Source organism: Tasmannia lanceolata, unplaced genomic scaffold, assembly GCF_043159265.1.
Source record: "Tasmannia lanceolata isolate RefF3 unplaced genomic scaffold, GAP_Taslan_0.1 ptg000013l, whole genome shotgun sequence".
In the NCBI taxonomy this organism is placed as follows: domain Eukaryota; kingdom Viridiplantae; phylum Streptophyta; class Magnoliopsida; order Canellales; family Winteraceae; genus Tasmannia; species Tasmannia lanceolata.
In genome coordinates, this window is record NW_027518690.1 from 44,306,101 (window position 1) to 44,321,939 (window position 15,839).

Consider the following 15,839-nt stretch of genomic DNA (forward strand, 5'->3'; position numbering starts at 1 on the left):
TAGTTAGAAAGGGCATGCAGGGAACTAGGAGATTCTGCAAGTTCAAACACAACTCCCTTCAAAAAATTTCCAGCCAGGCGAAAAATGAGTCGTCCCCTTGAGAGCATCTTTTGTGATATGAGGAATGGTTTATCTGAGTTCTTGGACTTTACCATGTCACATATGCATATCACTTTTACCATTTCCCATATGCGTATCGTGAAGGAAACCATAGAGCTGATAAGTTAGCTAACTTTGGGGTTGAATGTACTTATTTAGTCGTGTGGAACAAACAATATGCCCTGTTCTTTTTTCTAGTTGTCTAGCTGCACTTTGTATGTTTTGCTCTTAATATATAGAATTAACTGCGGGTAATGACAAATTCGCACCCCCGGAAGGATAATTCCCCCCTTCAAAGGAGGTTATGTCACAAACTTTAATGCTTTTTAACGTGAAAGTGGTGCAAATTATCCTAAAGGGGGTACAACCACCCCTTTTGTTACTTGAGACAGCCACCTCTTGTGTATCTATGACCGCGGATGGGCTGAAATTACTTCACGAGGGAAGAACTCAATGGCCTTGATTGCCACGTACACTGGAGTTGGCTGTTCCATGTAAAGAAAAGGGGCGAAATTTATCATTTCCCTATCATTAACTTGCTTTCTTCTTTTATAATGGAAAGCATCTGCCATTGTCAAGCATCAATGTAAGCACTCATTCATAAGCTCTTCCATATAAAACGATTCAAGAAGCTTTAGAGCCCCTCTGAGAAAGCTACCACAGGGGAGTAGAAAAGGGAAAGACATTGCAGGACGACATGTTTCGAGAACGATCCCTTGCTAACTATCAGTCTCTTTTCAAAAAGAAGCAGAATGAATCCCTGTTTATAGTCATTGTTAAGAAAGTAATGTATTGAAAGCAAGGCATATTAGACCACTCCCCAACACCCAATTCCATCTTTTTATGATTCTGTAACTTCAAAAAAGTCAAGGATATATGCTTGGCAAAGTCTAGCTACTACAAAACAATAAAGCACACTGTATAAAGCCTGAATGGTACTCCTCACTCATGGTGCCATTCTACAAAATTATTCATGCATGAACTAATTTAATATTTGAGAAAAATTAGAGAAATAAAAACAATTTCCCGCCTACGATGTTGGGTAATTCAGCTTTTTTCTGGGGTCACTGACTCTTGAGATTAGCAGGCTTTGCAATCTGGAGGGTAGTTATTGTCCATGAGATTTATCCTGAATGTCTGCTGCTTCTCTTCGTTTCCAGGAGCATGGACAAGAGCTTCCATAACTAGGATTTCCCAGTCTTGGTATCGCAAAAATGAAAGCCATGAGTTATCTACAGCACAGAAACCTACTGATCAGTAGATGAAATTAAGCAATTAGTGTGAACTGTATCTCAATGTATGATTTAAAAATAAATAAAATTTAATGCTCAAGCTTAATAATGTTCTTTTTCTTGTAGTGCAGTATGCAGATGCAAACTCCCTGCTGCAATATCGTTTTCTTTCTTTCTTCTCATAGAGGTCGCATGTGTTTTAAGTAACAGACATTGCATCACCAAACCCAATGGGCCACCAATCCATATAACGAACACTTAACCAACGCAAAAAGAAAAAAAGAAAAAAAAAAAGAAAAAGAAAGAAAAGAACAGAAAAGAAAAAGGGTTCTGCAAGACTTTCACCAGATTTGCATTAGTTTAAGGTCTATATTAAAAAAACTCACCATCTACTCTCTTTTCGTAGTAGATGTGGTTAAAAAGATGGAACTAGATCCATTTCCTTTCTTTCATTAAGTGTTAAAGTTTTCACTTTGATTTGAAGTTTTGCCTATTGTTTGAAACACTCTTATGCCTGATTTTCAATTTTTCATTCAAAATTTCCTTCATTCTAAGATTAGATTCTGAAATTTTCAATTAAAACATTCGCGTCTTTTTATGCAACTTTTGTGCAATGTTTACACCATATTTCATGAATCCTTGCTTATCCTGGAGAACTGTTTTTTTTTAATGATAGCCAATTTTATTGAGAAAAGCGACAGAGGTGGTTAAAATACAAAAGAGAAACGAGAAAACAAAAATAGTACAATAGATGAAGAAAGGGCTGGGGAAGAAGAGAATCGAAAAGAGCTAGGGCATCCTTAGAGGCTCCCTCTCGCGCAAGACAGTCAGCCACTTGGTTAGCAGAGCGGCAAACATGATGAAAGGACCATGAAAACTGAGACATCCAATCAAACATCTCGTCAAACAGATCGTCAAACCGCCATGGTGGATTTTATGATTTCTTGAGCCACCTTATGACATTCATAGAATCTCCTTCTACTAGCACATTTGCCACCCGATCTCTAGCTAAAAATTTCAATCCTTGATGAACTGCCTTCACCTACGCCTTTGTTGCATCAGCGATCCCAATGAGACTGACAAAAGCCCACAAAACCTCTCCACGACTATTCCTTAGGAGCCCACCAATGCCGGCGGGTTGCTAAAGCTTGAGCCATCGAAATTCATTTTTCCATATTCGGGACTGGTGGAACCCACTCTTGAGCCAGTTTTGGCCTCGTGAATGCCGATCCACACACCACTCTCCAACCAACCCAAAGATCATATACAGAAACAAATCTAAAGGAAGGAAGGATCTTCACCCACGAAATCGTGAGCGCAAAAACTCTAATAAAAAGGAATTTCTAATTTCAAGAAACTCCTTTGAATGCTTTGCCATTCCTTTCCTTCCAGAGCACCCAAATAGTAGCGAGGAAAGACACATTCCAGAGCGTTTTTCGAACAAGGGACCAACATTGGAGAAGATCGACCAGCTTTTCAAGGAATACCCAACATCCTGGATAATTGTTTGTATTTTGTAACATAAAGTTCTGGAAAATTACATGCTTGATGATGGAAGGAGATGGTGTTAATAGATATGTTCCCTTTTCTCTTTGCAATGACTACAAGCAACGGTTCAAGAAACTTTTGATTAATTAAACAACGGGATATTATGAAAAGTGAGCTTCCGATGGGACCTTTTGAACTAAGAGATTGAGAGGGTCGTCATGTTTCTAAATATTCTGGATTCCATTTCCATTAAGAGGGAAGAGGGAAGGAAGTGACAAAAGGGTCTAGATTTGGAACTCCATCGGGGTATTTAATATTTTAATGTCAAATATTTCTAACTTCATCTCAATCCATTCTTGTCGTTGTCGCCAATTAACAAAATTTGGAGGATTCCTGCTCCGCCTAGAGTGTGTGTTTTGGTTGGACGACACTCTTGGATAAGATTATCACAGTTGATCACCTCCAAAATTGGAATTCTAATTGTTGAACATTGTGAGCTTTGTCTAGATGCGGGAGAAATTGTAGATCACTTATTCATTTATTGCAGGATAACCCGAAAGGTGTGGAGCCATATCTTTGTCCAATTTGGTATCTTGTGGGTCTTCCCTTCTGATAATTGGATCTTCGTCCTATGGCCGACAGGCCGAGGAAAGGGAGAATTTTGTGGAGATTGTTGTTAAGTACCATTTGGGTTATACGAAAAGAAAGGAACTGCCTGGATTTTAAAAATATTTCCAGAGGCCACTATTAGATCTTTATAAAGCTGATCTCGTTAACTATCCTTTCGACGGAAGTCCTTTGCTTTAGGAATGTCTCTAGTTATGCTTTTAGAATGTTTTGGAGGGAGGTTTGCTCTAGTGTGGGGAAGATAGACGGTCAAACACCTCCGACGACTCTAAACAAACAGCGTCTCCCTCCATCAGGCCACGATTTTCTTCTATTTTCGTTCGAGAACAAATACCCTGCTTCCGTCTGTTTTTTTCATTTTGTATTAAAAGGGAAGAAGATGCTAAAATGGCTAAAGTAAGAAAAAGAGGCCATGTGTAACTCTCGTCAGATACTACTGACAGCAACACATAAATATATAATTTAATATTACACTATGATATTAGGTATCTCTTGTGGCAGAGAACTGAAAAGAAATATATAATATAATATTAGAGTTCTCTTGATAGGAGAGAAATGAAAAGAAATATATAATATAATATTAGATTTCTCTATGTAAAATAGGATATGGGGTTGAATATATATAATATAATATTAGATTTCTCTATTTAAAATAGGATATGGGATTTGCGGCTAGGGACCATCACAAAAGGCAGTTAACGGGCGGGCTGTTGTATATTAGAGATCAGCCATATAAGCTCACTTTTTAACAAATTTTGTCTTGTTCGTTTAATTCACCGATGTGGCTGCTCTCTAATGCAACAACCGGCCCGCAAAATGCCTTCTGCAATGGTCCCTAGCAAATCTCCATATATATATAGATATTATATTATATTATATATTAGAAAGAGTAATAAAATAAAATAAAAAAGGGGATGGGGTAAATGCTAGAGTATTGACTATTGAGTATTATATCAACCTAGCAATGGCATTTCTCCAGTGCCCATTCCATTTCAAAAAAATTGAAAAACCATTTCAAAAAATGGTTTTACAGTTCTCTAGTGTCAAATCTCTTATATGTATATGGTTTTACATTTTAGTAAAAAACAAGTATTATTAATTGAAATATTTATTGAAAATTTGATTCAATTCCGACATTGGTCTCGACGGTTCCAAACGTTAGAATCGGAATCACGATTGATTCCTTAGATAAATTCCAGTGCTTACACAAAAAAGAATTGGAATACGATTGGAATATGATACCGATACCGATTCTTGATTCCGGCAATCCAAACGCACCCTTAGGGCAATCAGATGGAATGGATCGTAGGAATCCCTACCCATAGTGGTTTTCAAATGTAATCAATGAAATTCAGGAGCGCTTAGAGGGGCATTCAGTTCTTTTTCAGCACGTAAGGAGATCAACCAATAATGACACCAATCGGTTGGCTCGATCTGGAGTTGATAGGACTGGTTTGGAGCTTTTTGACCAACTCCCTCCCCGATTTCCTTGTATATTCAGGTTTAGTTGGGTAGCGTTTGTTTTTGCTTTCCTTTGCACTGACCACCTAGGTTGATGGGGATTCTTCCCCTCTTCTTTTTTTAATAGATTTCTTCACCATTCAAACAAAATAAAAAAAATGCTTCTGTGTATTTAAGCCTTTGTGCTTTAATTATAGTCTTGTGGCAGTTATTTACATGTTTCTGTCAGAGCCAAATAATCCCCTTATTAGCAGCTGAAGGATGGTGAGAAGGGTCTAGGAATCAGGACTTCCTCAATCTAGCCAGATTGCCCTGTTGTATTTCCCTGACTCAAGCTAAAACTGCTCTTGTTGTTGTAAGGGATTGTTTTTGAAAAATACTCTTTTACACAGTGGGAGGCTGTCGTGCATTTATGATGCAATCATGGATATGAATCGCATCCAAGTCGTATACTCGTATCAAGCTGTCAAGGTTTATAATTACTTAGATATGCTTTTCCTTGTATTGTTTTATAATGCATATGAGCTGGTTTGTGGATGTATGTGTGTCTCCTTGTGACTATGGTAATTTAGGTACACTAGGCTCCATGGGCTAATATATATCGGCATGGTGTAATTTTGTATTTTTGTTGCAACTTGCAACTATCAGGTCAAGAGTTCAGTCCAAGCTTATCTGTCAAATATTAATTATAAGTAAGTCTTTTCATATGTTTTAAAAGTTCTTAAAGTTAGACTAAGTTGCATTTACCCACTCACGGACCACACGAGGACATTAGGACATCTTCTTGGTTATTGACATGTAGAGGTGTAAATGAATGATTCATTTGGACGGAATTATTGTGGGATCAGTTTGATACTTATGCAGTCCACTTCGAAAACTAAAATCATATTTGGGTATGATGTTAGCTAATTGCTTGATGAATTTGTTACTGTGATTAAAGTGATTGGGCTGCAGGTCTTCCCCAATCACATTAAGTGGTCTTACATCTGTTCCTGACTTGGTCATTTTCTCATATTTATGAGAACTTAAGACTTATAAGATGGTGTGTTGGTACGTGTAGACACCCCATTTTGACCGTGCCCTAAACCTCCCGTTTTTCATGCAAAATCCCATCAAATCAACGAGGTAGGGTCCCAAACTTCACCCTAGGCTAGCTTTGGGTCTCATCTGAGTCCCCGCAAAATTTCGTCCAAATCCGAGCGTGTTTGCCTAGCGAACGGGCTAAGACGGTGCCGTAGTGTAAACCAGAAAAGGGGGGTGAATTATCCTGAAACGGTGCGTGCATTGGTCGAATAGGACACGATCCAAAGGTGCGCCCATCAAAATTCGTGCAACCGCGCGCCCATCATTTTTTGGAGTGCCAATATCAGCACCCCATATTACCTATAAAATGAAAAAAAAAAAAAAATCGTTTAAAGGGGATTTTTCGCAAAAACAGGTCTGAGAAAGAGAGAGAGAGAGAGGGGAAAATGGGGTTTCTTGTTTAGATCTTCTTCTCTGATCATCACTCCCTCCGACCATCTTCGCTTCTCCATTGCCGAACTCAACCATCTCACTGCTATCTTCTTCCTCATTGTTACCGGAATCCGTCCTCCATTCCGGCTAATCTCCGGCTGGCTGATTCTTTGTCGCCGGCAAAATAAACTCTCCAGATTTGATCTCTCCAGCGAGTCCATTGATTCCGACTGCTTTTCGGCCTTATAAATTGGTATTTCCAGCTCCTTCCCTTTCAGCTCCTTTCCTTCCATAGCTTTTACCATCTTCAAAACCTTAGATCCAATCGAGTTCTTTCATTTCTACCTTCGAAACCCTAGGTCCATCCCCTATCTCCATCATCAACCATATCATTCTCATCTTTTGGCAATTTCTTAGATCTCTTTTAGCTCCCTTCCAAATTTTAGATCTGAGAAATCAAAAAGGGGATCTAGGATTTTTAATTTCTAATTAGAGAGAGAGAGAGAATCCTCATTTGAAACCCTAATTAGCTTCTTCTCTGATTATCACTTCTGGCAAGATTGCCAGGGCTCCGGCTAGATCCCGATCGTTTTTACTCCTCTAAGCCATTATACTTCTCTTTCTCTGCAAGATTTCATCCTTATTTTGAGCCCTAACCAAAACATATTTTTCTCTTGGCCTTCTTCTCCGGCCATCTCCGATCGGAACTCCGGCCAGTCTCCAATCAATTTTCTTTTACAGATCTTCATTCCCTGTTAAATTTCGTCCCTTTCTAACCTTGAAATTCATAGATCTGAGATTTTCCCTAAAATTCTAAACTCTAACTCCCTTTCTTCTCCGGCGAGTCTTCGGTCAAGTTCTAATTAATTTCTAACTGATCAATCAAAACTTCCGATCATTTTCCTTGTTGTCATCGTATTCTTTCTTCACAATTTCAGAATCTATTTCCTTAAAACCTTGATTTGAACCTTAGATCCTTTGAAAATCTCAGGATCTGACCTTTATTAACCTTTTTCCTCTATAAATTTGTGAAATATCAATTGATTGAGAGAGGTTTGAACTTCTTAGATGCAATTTTTTTTTGAAAAGTTTGTTTGAGCTCTAATCTGCAGATTTCAAGTCTAGAGCGAGAAATTGTAAGTGGAATTTGAACATATTCTATCTGAAAGAAGACAGAGGAGTTTGGAGCTCATAGTTTGTTGTTTTTGACAAGTAATTTCAAGCTTTAATTGCCTTTTATTCAACAAGAGTGTCATCAGCATCTTAGATCCAGCAGCAAAAGGAAGGAGAAATAGATCAGCTCACTTGTACAAGATAAATCTCGAAATCGGCGATTCCTTATAATATTGGCGAGGTACTCTGTTTGGATTGAATTCTTGTTAATTGACTCGATGTTCCATCCATCTCAACAATTCAGGTAATGTCTTAGACTGTTAAATATCCTTTGATTGAATTAACATAATCGTTGTTAGGGTAGAACTCAACCTGGTAATCCTTGTGTAATTCTAGTGTGTGATTTCCATGCTTTTCTTTTAAGTGGTATGACATGTTGAATGATCATTTTGTGCCAAGCATAGTCGTAGCAGGTTTTGGTGAGTTGTGTAGTAATCTCGTCCTGAACATAGATTAGAACTAAACTTGATAGTTCTCATCATCTTCATATAAGACCTCATCTTGAATTAAGGAATATCATTAAAAATGACTTGCATATTGTATTTATTGTTCAGTGAAATATTGTATTTTTCTATTATTCTATATATTGGTTCACCCTTTTTTGTACTGTCATAACAATGGAATAGAGGATGGTTTCCTTGTTTATTTGTATTTTAGCAGTTGCATACATTTGGCAATTTTTCTTTTTCCATATAACTAATGAATCTGTGTTGTGATAGTTATGTAGTATTTGAGCTTGGTTACCTTTTACATTTTCCTAGTTTATTAATAGATGTGCTCGTTGGTGATATTGACATTCTCTCGAAACTGGTATATTTCATAATATGTGTTGATTGCCCCCATATGTATTTTGTCTAATATAAGAGGGCTGCTTGTAAGAAAAGATAATGAGTAGTTATATTTAACTCAATAGCATACATATGTCAAGGATAGAAAAAATTCCTAATGCCTCGTTTGAAAGTAGTTCAGTTGTCTACTTATTCCGTGAACTAGCATGTTAAAAATGTATTCATTAAGATGAAGGTTATAATTTTAAAGAAGATAGCTGAAACAGATGAAGTAGGTCAAGTTGAGTTTGTGTGTACTGTGTAAAAATTGGTAATAGTAGATCATTTCTTTGGTAATTGATAAGGGTCATGCCTTGGTAGTTATTCTTTATGGTGACAATTTTAAATAGAAAGTGGGCTTGGTGTCTTGTGTCATTTCTATAGTATTTAAGAATCTATAATAACTTTTTACTTCGTTTAGTATGAAAGCATTATAAATGAATTAATCGGCGGCGATGAAGGCGCTAGCCCAAGCCCATCCTTTGGGGGACTCACCATATCATGGTAGTACCCTCTTTCTTCTTCTTTTTCCCTCTTTAGGTAGAGAATTGCTTAGACATTTAAACACTAGTAGCCCTTTCTTTGCAAAAGGCGATGAAGGCGTTAGCCCAAGCCCATCATTGGAGGGACTTACCCGGTCGTGGTAGTACCCTCTTCCCTCTTATTCCCTCTTTCTTTAGGTAGAGATCTCTCCTCCTTTCAGGTATCTTAGAATGTAAAAACCCACTCATTGCCGAGGGCGATGAAGGCGATAACCCAAGCCCATTATTAGGGGACTCACTTAGTCTTGATAGTATTCCTCTCTCATTTAGAAAGCTTACCCAGTCTTTTGATGTGTAACCTTGAACATTAGAAACCCATTTATTGCAAAGGCAATGAAGGAGCTATGTAGAGCCTTCTTAGGAGACAGGCTGTGTCTCATTTATTTGAGTGGTTATCATCATTTTAGGGAGACAAGCTATGTCTCAACATAAAAATCAAACCCTTTTAGGAGAAAAGCTATGTCTTGTGTAAAAACGTCACACCCTTTAGAGAGACATGCTTTGTCTCATAGAAAGTCGCACCTTTAGGGAGACAAGCTATGTCTCAGCAGAAAAGTCAAACCTTTTTGAGACAGGCTTTGTCTCTTTGGTCATAGTGTTCTCTCTTCTAGGAGACTTGCCCAGTCTCACTAGCACTCTTCTTTGTCTTATTTTCTTCTAAGAGACATGCCTTGTCTCATTAGCACCTCCCTCTTAGAGTTACTAGTTTTGGAGCCAGTCTTTTAGCATAGGAGTCTGTCCTTAGCTAGAGAGTCAGTTTTCAGTTTCCGAAATCAGTCCTATCATCATAGGGGTTAGGATTATGTCCAACCTCTCATCAAATCATGTGATTTTTTATCCGCTCCTGCAAGGTATAGGATGCTGTCCAACCCTTGTAAAGTCGTGATTCTGCCTAATTCCCCCGCAAAGCATAGGATGCTGTCCAACCTTTGCGGGATATCAAGAGTCTGTCTTACCCTTATGATGATATGAGTCTGTCTTCTTGAGTCAAAAAGAACAAAAACACTTGAAAAACATCTGAAAAAATCTCAAAAGTCTTAAGTCTTAGAGTAGTTAGGAAATTCTGTTCCGAACTACGTTGGCTTGATCCCTTTCAACAGGGTACGTAGTGCAGCTTGGGATCCACATCCCAAGTCCAGCCAAACCTTTAAAAATAAACATTTCAAATTCTCCAAAAATACAAAAATTATTCAAAACCTTTTTTCAAACAGATCTTCCTCTAGAGTTAGGAGTTTGTCCTAGCTGTTTGGAGTGTTTTAGAGTTAGGAAGCTGTCCTGATTTGTATTGATATGGTGTGTCCTGTCGTGTGAGTGTCCTTAGAGTTAGGAGGCATCAAGTTGATCGGTTAGACATTTAGTCAAACCGATGGCTAGACTAGGAAGCATTTAGTCAGCCCATGATTTTCCTTAGGATGCACAGCCTAGTTACACATAGGATGTAGGGCCCACCTGCATTAGCTTAAGGCTAACCAACTTGCATTAGTTAGGGTATATAGAGAGTCTAAAAATTACAATTCACATGAACTTAAGCAATTGTATAAAAAGCTTTAAAAATCAGTCGAGTCTAGTGGATCGAGTCTAGGATAGCGGTTCTAGATGGTTAGGCATCATAGTTAGAATAGGTCATCGAACTACGTGATTCTGATTCTTCCCGAAGCAGGGATACGTAGAGCAGCTGGGATGGACGGCCATCTTGGTCCGAATCAAGTCTTGCATTAGAGTTTTAGGATTCGTCTTGTCCAGTCGTGTATAGAGTTTGTGTTTTCTTACTTTCATGTACAGATCCTGTACTTTTAGCTGTAGCATGCATGTGTTTGCACACCAGAACTTAGAAACCAATTAGGTAAGACATTCATAACCTAGTTATTCTCAGGTGACACTTATTTCATTTCTTTTATGTGTGCTTATTAATCATCTCCGAGACATGCATGATTAGATAGACATCTTCTCGGAGATATTCGTTCCCATTTCATATGACTTTCGCCCAAAACTCTTCGAGGTTAATAATAAATGGCATAAGAGACCAGGTGTTTACACTTGGGCAGATGAGGTGCTCTTCGGACCTTCCAAATTCGTAACCAGGCACGAACCTTCTTTTTATATCTCTGGTTATCCGTTGCAACAGAGCATAGTATGGGATCCAGGGCCCACTTCCTTGGATGACGACTCTTCTTTGTTTAAGGTACGCCTCGAATCTGGGCTAGTCCCTGAATCGAGAGGTATCTCCCTTTGTATCGCCACTCATGCTGTGAGGGGCACTTCTTTCGAGAGTTCCCTGGTAGAGCTCTCCATTCACGTGGATGATCTAGAAAGAGACTTAAGACTCGTGTGGGGCTCGTCCCCCGCCTCTCTCGGATCGGGGTCCACAGTACGTACCACTACTGATGATGTTTACTGCAATCCTGCAGTTTCTTTGGTTATTAAATAACATTTCCATCCTTTCCTTTTTCCATTGTGACATGTTCTATGAAATGTTCTGGATCATTACAACAATTATTTGGCCGCTTTCTTTACTGGTTTTTATGTGTGTATCATGTACAAGAAAGACCAGCAGGAAGCGAGATTGACCCTATGCGAGTGATTATCTGATGAAAATCGACATAAGTGTTTCAAAAGGGGACCACTTTCTACATTGTTTTATGATAATCATCTGTCAAATCTTACAAGTCATACGAGCTATTAAAATGGAAAGTAAAAACCTGCCAAGTCAAACACCTGCATGCCCCCATAATTTCATCTATATATTCTGTCATTGTGAAAATGGAACACAAAAGATTAACATAGCTTGAAGGGTTCTTAGTCCATTAACACACCTGCCTCTAACTCCGAGTACAGAACAAATGGCAGATTCAATCATACTTGGCAGCAAAGTCAAAGGATGGGATTGTTGAAAGTGGTGAATTCCCTAAATTTGACCTCTGATGGTAATTGGTAGCTATAGGTTCAACCCTAGGCTCACCTTTATACAAGTCTCACCTAACGATTCAACTCTCAGGGGGGTGTCATTTAGGGATGCCTACGCATTTGAACTATTGTGTCTAACAAAAGATGCTGAATGCTAAAGGAGCAGGGAACAATCCATACCACAGTAACCCATAAACCTCAAAAAGTTTGTTTCTTCTCACTCCCTTAAAGGAATCTTTTGGACCTAAACACCAAAAACATTTTAAAATTGTTGAAGTGACGGACGTCATCAAAGACTCAAAATCATTATGAGGTTAGGTCTGTTTACATTTCATGTAGAGAGGCTTAGAATTATCAAAACTAACTTCTACAAACAGTAAGTTATACTCAGCTAGATGGATGGACATGTATGTTCCATTATTCTCATTGGGGTTGCTAACTCTCCCACTAGTCAACACGGGACGCCGTAGTCGAGTACTCGGTAGAAGTGGCTGAGTATTTGATTGATGCAGTCCATGAATGAGGACAAGGTAAAAGGGAGTAGACTTGCGGCAGTCCACGATGACGTGGGAAGTTTTGAAACTAAGCTATAATCATAAGGTTTCAAACAACATCCATGTAAATCTTTTGAAAACTACATTTCACTTCTAAATTTTTGATACCCTCCCTCAATGTTCTTTTCATCTTCAATACCCTCAGAAGTCAGAACTATACCAATTCCTTTTGTATTTTCAATTCATTGAGTAAATGTCTGCATAGTATTTGACTTTCCATAGAGCACTGAGATCAATATTTTATTATAGATGGATTTCCCTTAATCTGTTGTAATTCCACACACATGGCTTCAGTAACATGTTAATGATAGATCACATAAAACAAAGGGATGTTATGCAGATAAACTCAACCACAATATGATATAAAGCATCAAGCACAAAATATTGCATCTATGGCACAACTCTAAGGGTAGCAAATTCTAAAGAGTAAACTGTTTGAGATGACTAAAAGATTGGAACGCTTCACCCATGGAAGACTGATTAAAGATCAGATAGGCGATTGACCACAGAGCAATATTTAAAAAAAGCATCTGGAAATTATTCAAATGAGAAGTTTCCAATGTGGGTGGGGAAGTACGAAATGAAGTTTGATCAGAGGTTTACGCTGAAAAAGCAAAGATGTAAAGCTTGCAAATTGTGATAGACCAAACATTAGATTTGAGTACAGACCTTGACGAATTGCCTTCAACTGAAAAATACCGGTTCCTTGCGTCCCAGCAACAGGAAATGTACAAGATACAGAATGCCTCTTATGAGCTACAGCAAGTGATGCGTTGTACCATGGACCCCTTACAATCGGCTCGCCAAGAGCATCAACTATTGCCTTATTCTGATTGGCTTTTTCTATAGCCTTACTGAAGAAAGTAAGACAAATGATGATAAAAATTAGAGAATTTTTCTACACCTTTGACACAATATCCTTCCTCTTAACCGAGGATTATTGTTAAAGTGTAAATGATTAAATAATACAAATTCTAACAGCTTAAGCTTTTGGAGTAATTGCTTGTTTCACAATTATATATTCACTTGAAAGAATACTTAAAGAAGAATCTCCAAACTTATGCAAATGAGTTATCAAAGCGTTACAACAGGTAAAGGAAAACCATCTAACATGGTAGCATGGGGAGAGAGGTAAAAAATTGGGGAGATTACTGATATGGGTTTGATTAAAATTAATGAAAAAAATGAAAAGGAAGGTACCTGGTACATCCATGATAAATGGCAAGGTCATCAAGAGCACTCAAAGCAAGCCCCCCTGTCACACTAAACAACAAAACCGAGACGAGTTTTCTACCTAATGACCTCTTTTTCTTGGCTTCCACAGAAGTAGAGAAACTGTAAGAAGAGACTTTTAACATGAGAAATAACATTAGGGTTCTACTTCAATTAGCAAATAAACAAATGGGTTGTGAAGATTATTGATTGTAAATTGGTTTTGTTGTTCTTTTTTTCAATTTTTTTTTCTTCTTTTTGCAGAAGAAATATTCCTGATGTAGCTATGACTAAACCCTTAATTTGAGAGAGGGGTCTGGTGGGTGATATTCAAAAAGATGAGGAGAAGAATAGGAGATTGATAGATTACCTGAGATTGGAAGAGTTTAATGAGTTCTTCAAGAGGGGAGAAATAAACCTTCTCCCTGAGATCTCAATAAACCTTCTCCCTGACATCTCTCTCTCTCTCTCTCTCTCTCTCTCTCTCTCTCTCTCTCTCTCTCAATACATACAGCAACAGAATCTTAGCACCGATATTGGATTATCGTTTTCTACTTTCCGAATAAGAAATCTACCAGAGAAAGATGATATATTTGCTCCTTTTCTTCCCCGGGACACCCCCTTGTGGTGTAAAAAAAATTTACTCACTTGAGAATGAGTGATAAAAATTGCAAACTATACTCAGGAATCTCGAAATAGTGGAGGAAAAAAAAATCCTCTTGCCCTTCCAAACACCATCAGAGTCCTTATAAGGCTTATAGCCTCCTCGGATTTGTTGCACGAGACTACAACTCAACGTGTAACTCGCCTCTATAAGAGAAATATCGTTCATAGAGTGGGAAAACGCTGGTTTGAGTACCTTAATAAACTATGGTTCAATTCGTGGATATAAAGGCTCAGGTGGGAAAAACACTAGCAGCATATTTAATCGCGTTATTGTTTTTTATTAGGGCGATTAGTGGATAAGCGATTAGTGGATAGAACGGTTGGAGTGGAAAAAACGCTAGCGGAATATTTAGTAGCGTTGCCATTTCTGATCTACCGATTGACTATTTATCTTAATCAACTCAGAGCAAGTGGAAGAGACGATGCCGTAGTTCTTAATGGTAGGGTTTCCATTGGAGGGCCAGATCATGAAGGGAATCAATGTGTATTAAATGCTATCCGAAATAGACAGAAAGAAATAATAAAGAGGAATGCTAGACTGACAGGAGCCCTTGTAAAAAATAAGGGAAAGGGTGCCCTCATTGGTCAAAACTGCTTTATGGCAGTTATGACCGTGATTTTCTGCGCATCCTAAATTGGTTTTGACCAATGAGGGCGCCATTTCCCTGTTTTTTTGCAAGGGCTCCTGCGAGTCTAGCATTCCTCGAGGATCTCAATAATAAAATATTCAAAATGGGATCGCAAAGAGAGCGATTGAGGTTGGGTTCTAATGGTGTCAAAAGGGTAAAAGTGTCTTTGTACCTCCACTTTTTCAAGATTCGTGCGTGTTTTGAACTGAAGTCTAAAACTACCCTCACTGTGTACTAGTTTGCAATCTTTATCCGCTTGCCGTGCTTTTCTCAAAGGAAAATGATATCAACCCTACCATGCATGTTTTGATATTTACACTAAAACATCTTGTCTTTGACTGTTTAAGGTGTCAAAAGGTTATTACATCTCCCAAAAAGCTCTCACAAGCCCATTAAAAAAATAAAAGACAAGCTCGACCGTGCAACTATTAAAACATGGTTGTGCTGATATCACTCCCTAACCAAAAAGGAGAAAATGAATTCAACAACCCATCACCTCTACTTGCTCAATTCGAAAGACCTTCAAATTATGACCACTCTTTTTTTTCCACATAAGTTTTGAATTGAAGAAATATAAGAAATGCATATGAGAGGCATCGTTTGCATTGGACCAAAAGAGTTCCTACTCCCTAGAGTAGATAACTTTTCTACTCCCTAGGCTTAAAATACAATAGGGGTCACATTGTTTGGGTGATGCAAACCATTCATTTGGTGGGCTCTCACATAGATAGGGTGTGCCAAAAAAATCAGCCCCATAGGATCATCCCAACCCTTCGATTTGTGGAGGTAAAAATGGGTAGGTATAAACCTTCACAAATCTGTCCATTTTTTGCCTCCACAGTTAGAAGGGTTAGGATGATCCTATGGTGCTGATTTTTTGGGCACACCCTATCTATGCGAGGGCTCATCAAACGAATGCTTTGATCACCCAAACAATGTGCCCCCACTATATTTTAAGCCTTGCTCTCCA

At 38.3% G+C, this 15,839-nt stretch overlaps 1 protein-coding gene across 1 annotated transcript; it reads right to left on the bottom strand.

The window, feature by feature from the left end:
* Positions 1-907: 907 nt before the first annotated feature.
* Positions 908-14,281, bottom strand: LOC143890212 (cytochrome oxidase complex assembly protein). Its single transcript, XM_077394806.1, has 4 exons — positions 13,945-14,281; positions 13,563-13,697; positions 13,032-13,216; positions 908-1,331 (listed from the first exon to the last, which is right to left on the bottom strand). The coding sequence occupies exons 1-4, from the start codon at positions 14,028-14,030 to the stop codon at positions 1,180-1,182; spliced, it is 558 nt and encodes a 185-aa protein (XP_077250921.1). The 5' UTR covers positions 14,031-14,281; the 3' UTR covers positions 908-1,179.
* Positions 14,282-15,839: the final 1,558 nt, after the last annotated feature.

Coding starts and splice junctions, on each gene's coding strand:
- LOC143890212 (XM_077394806.1), bottom strand. CDS start 14,030: ATGTCAGGGAGAAGGTTTATTGAGATCTCAGGGAGAAGGTTTATTTCT. Junction 13,698..13,944: donor TTAAACTCTTCCAATCTCAG/GTAATCTATCAA, acceptor CTCTTCTTACAG/TTTCTCTACTTCTGTGGAAG. Junction 13,217..13,562: donor ATTTATCATGGATGTACCAG/GTACCTTCCTTT, acceptor TACTTTCTTCAG/TAAGGCTATAGAAAAAGCCA.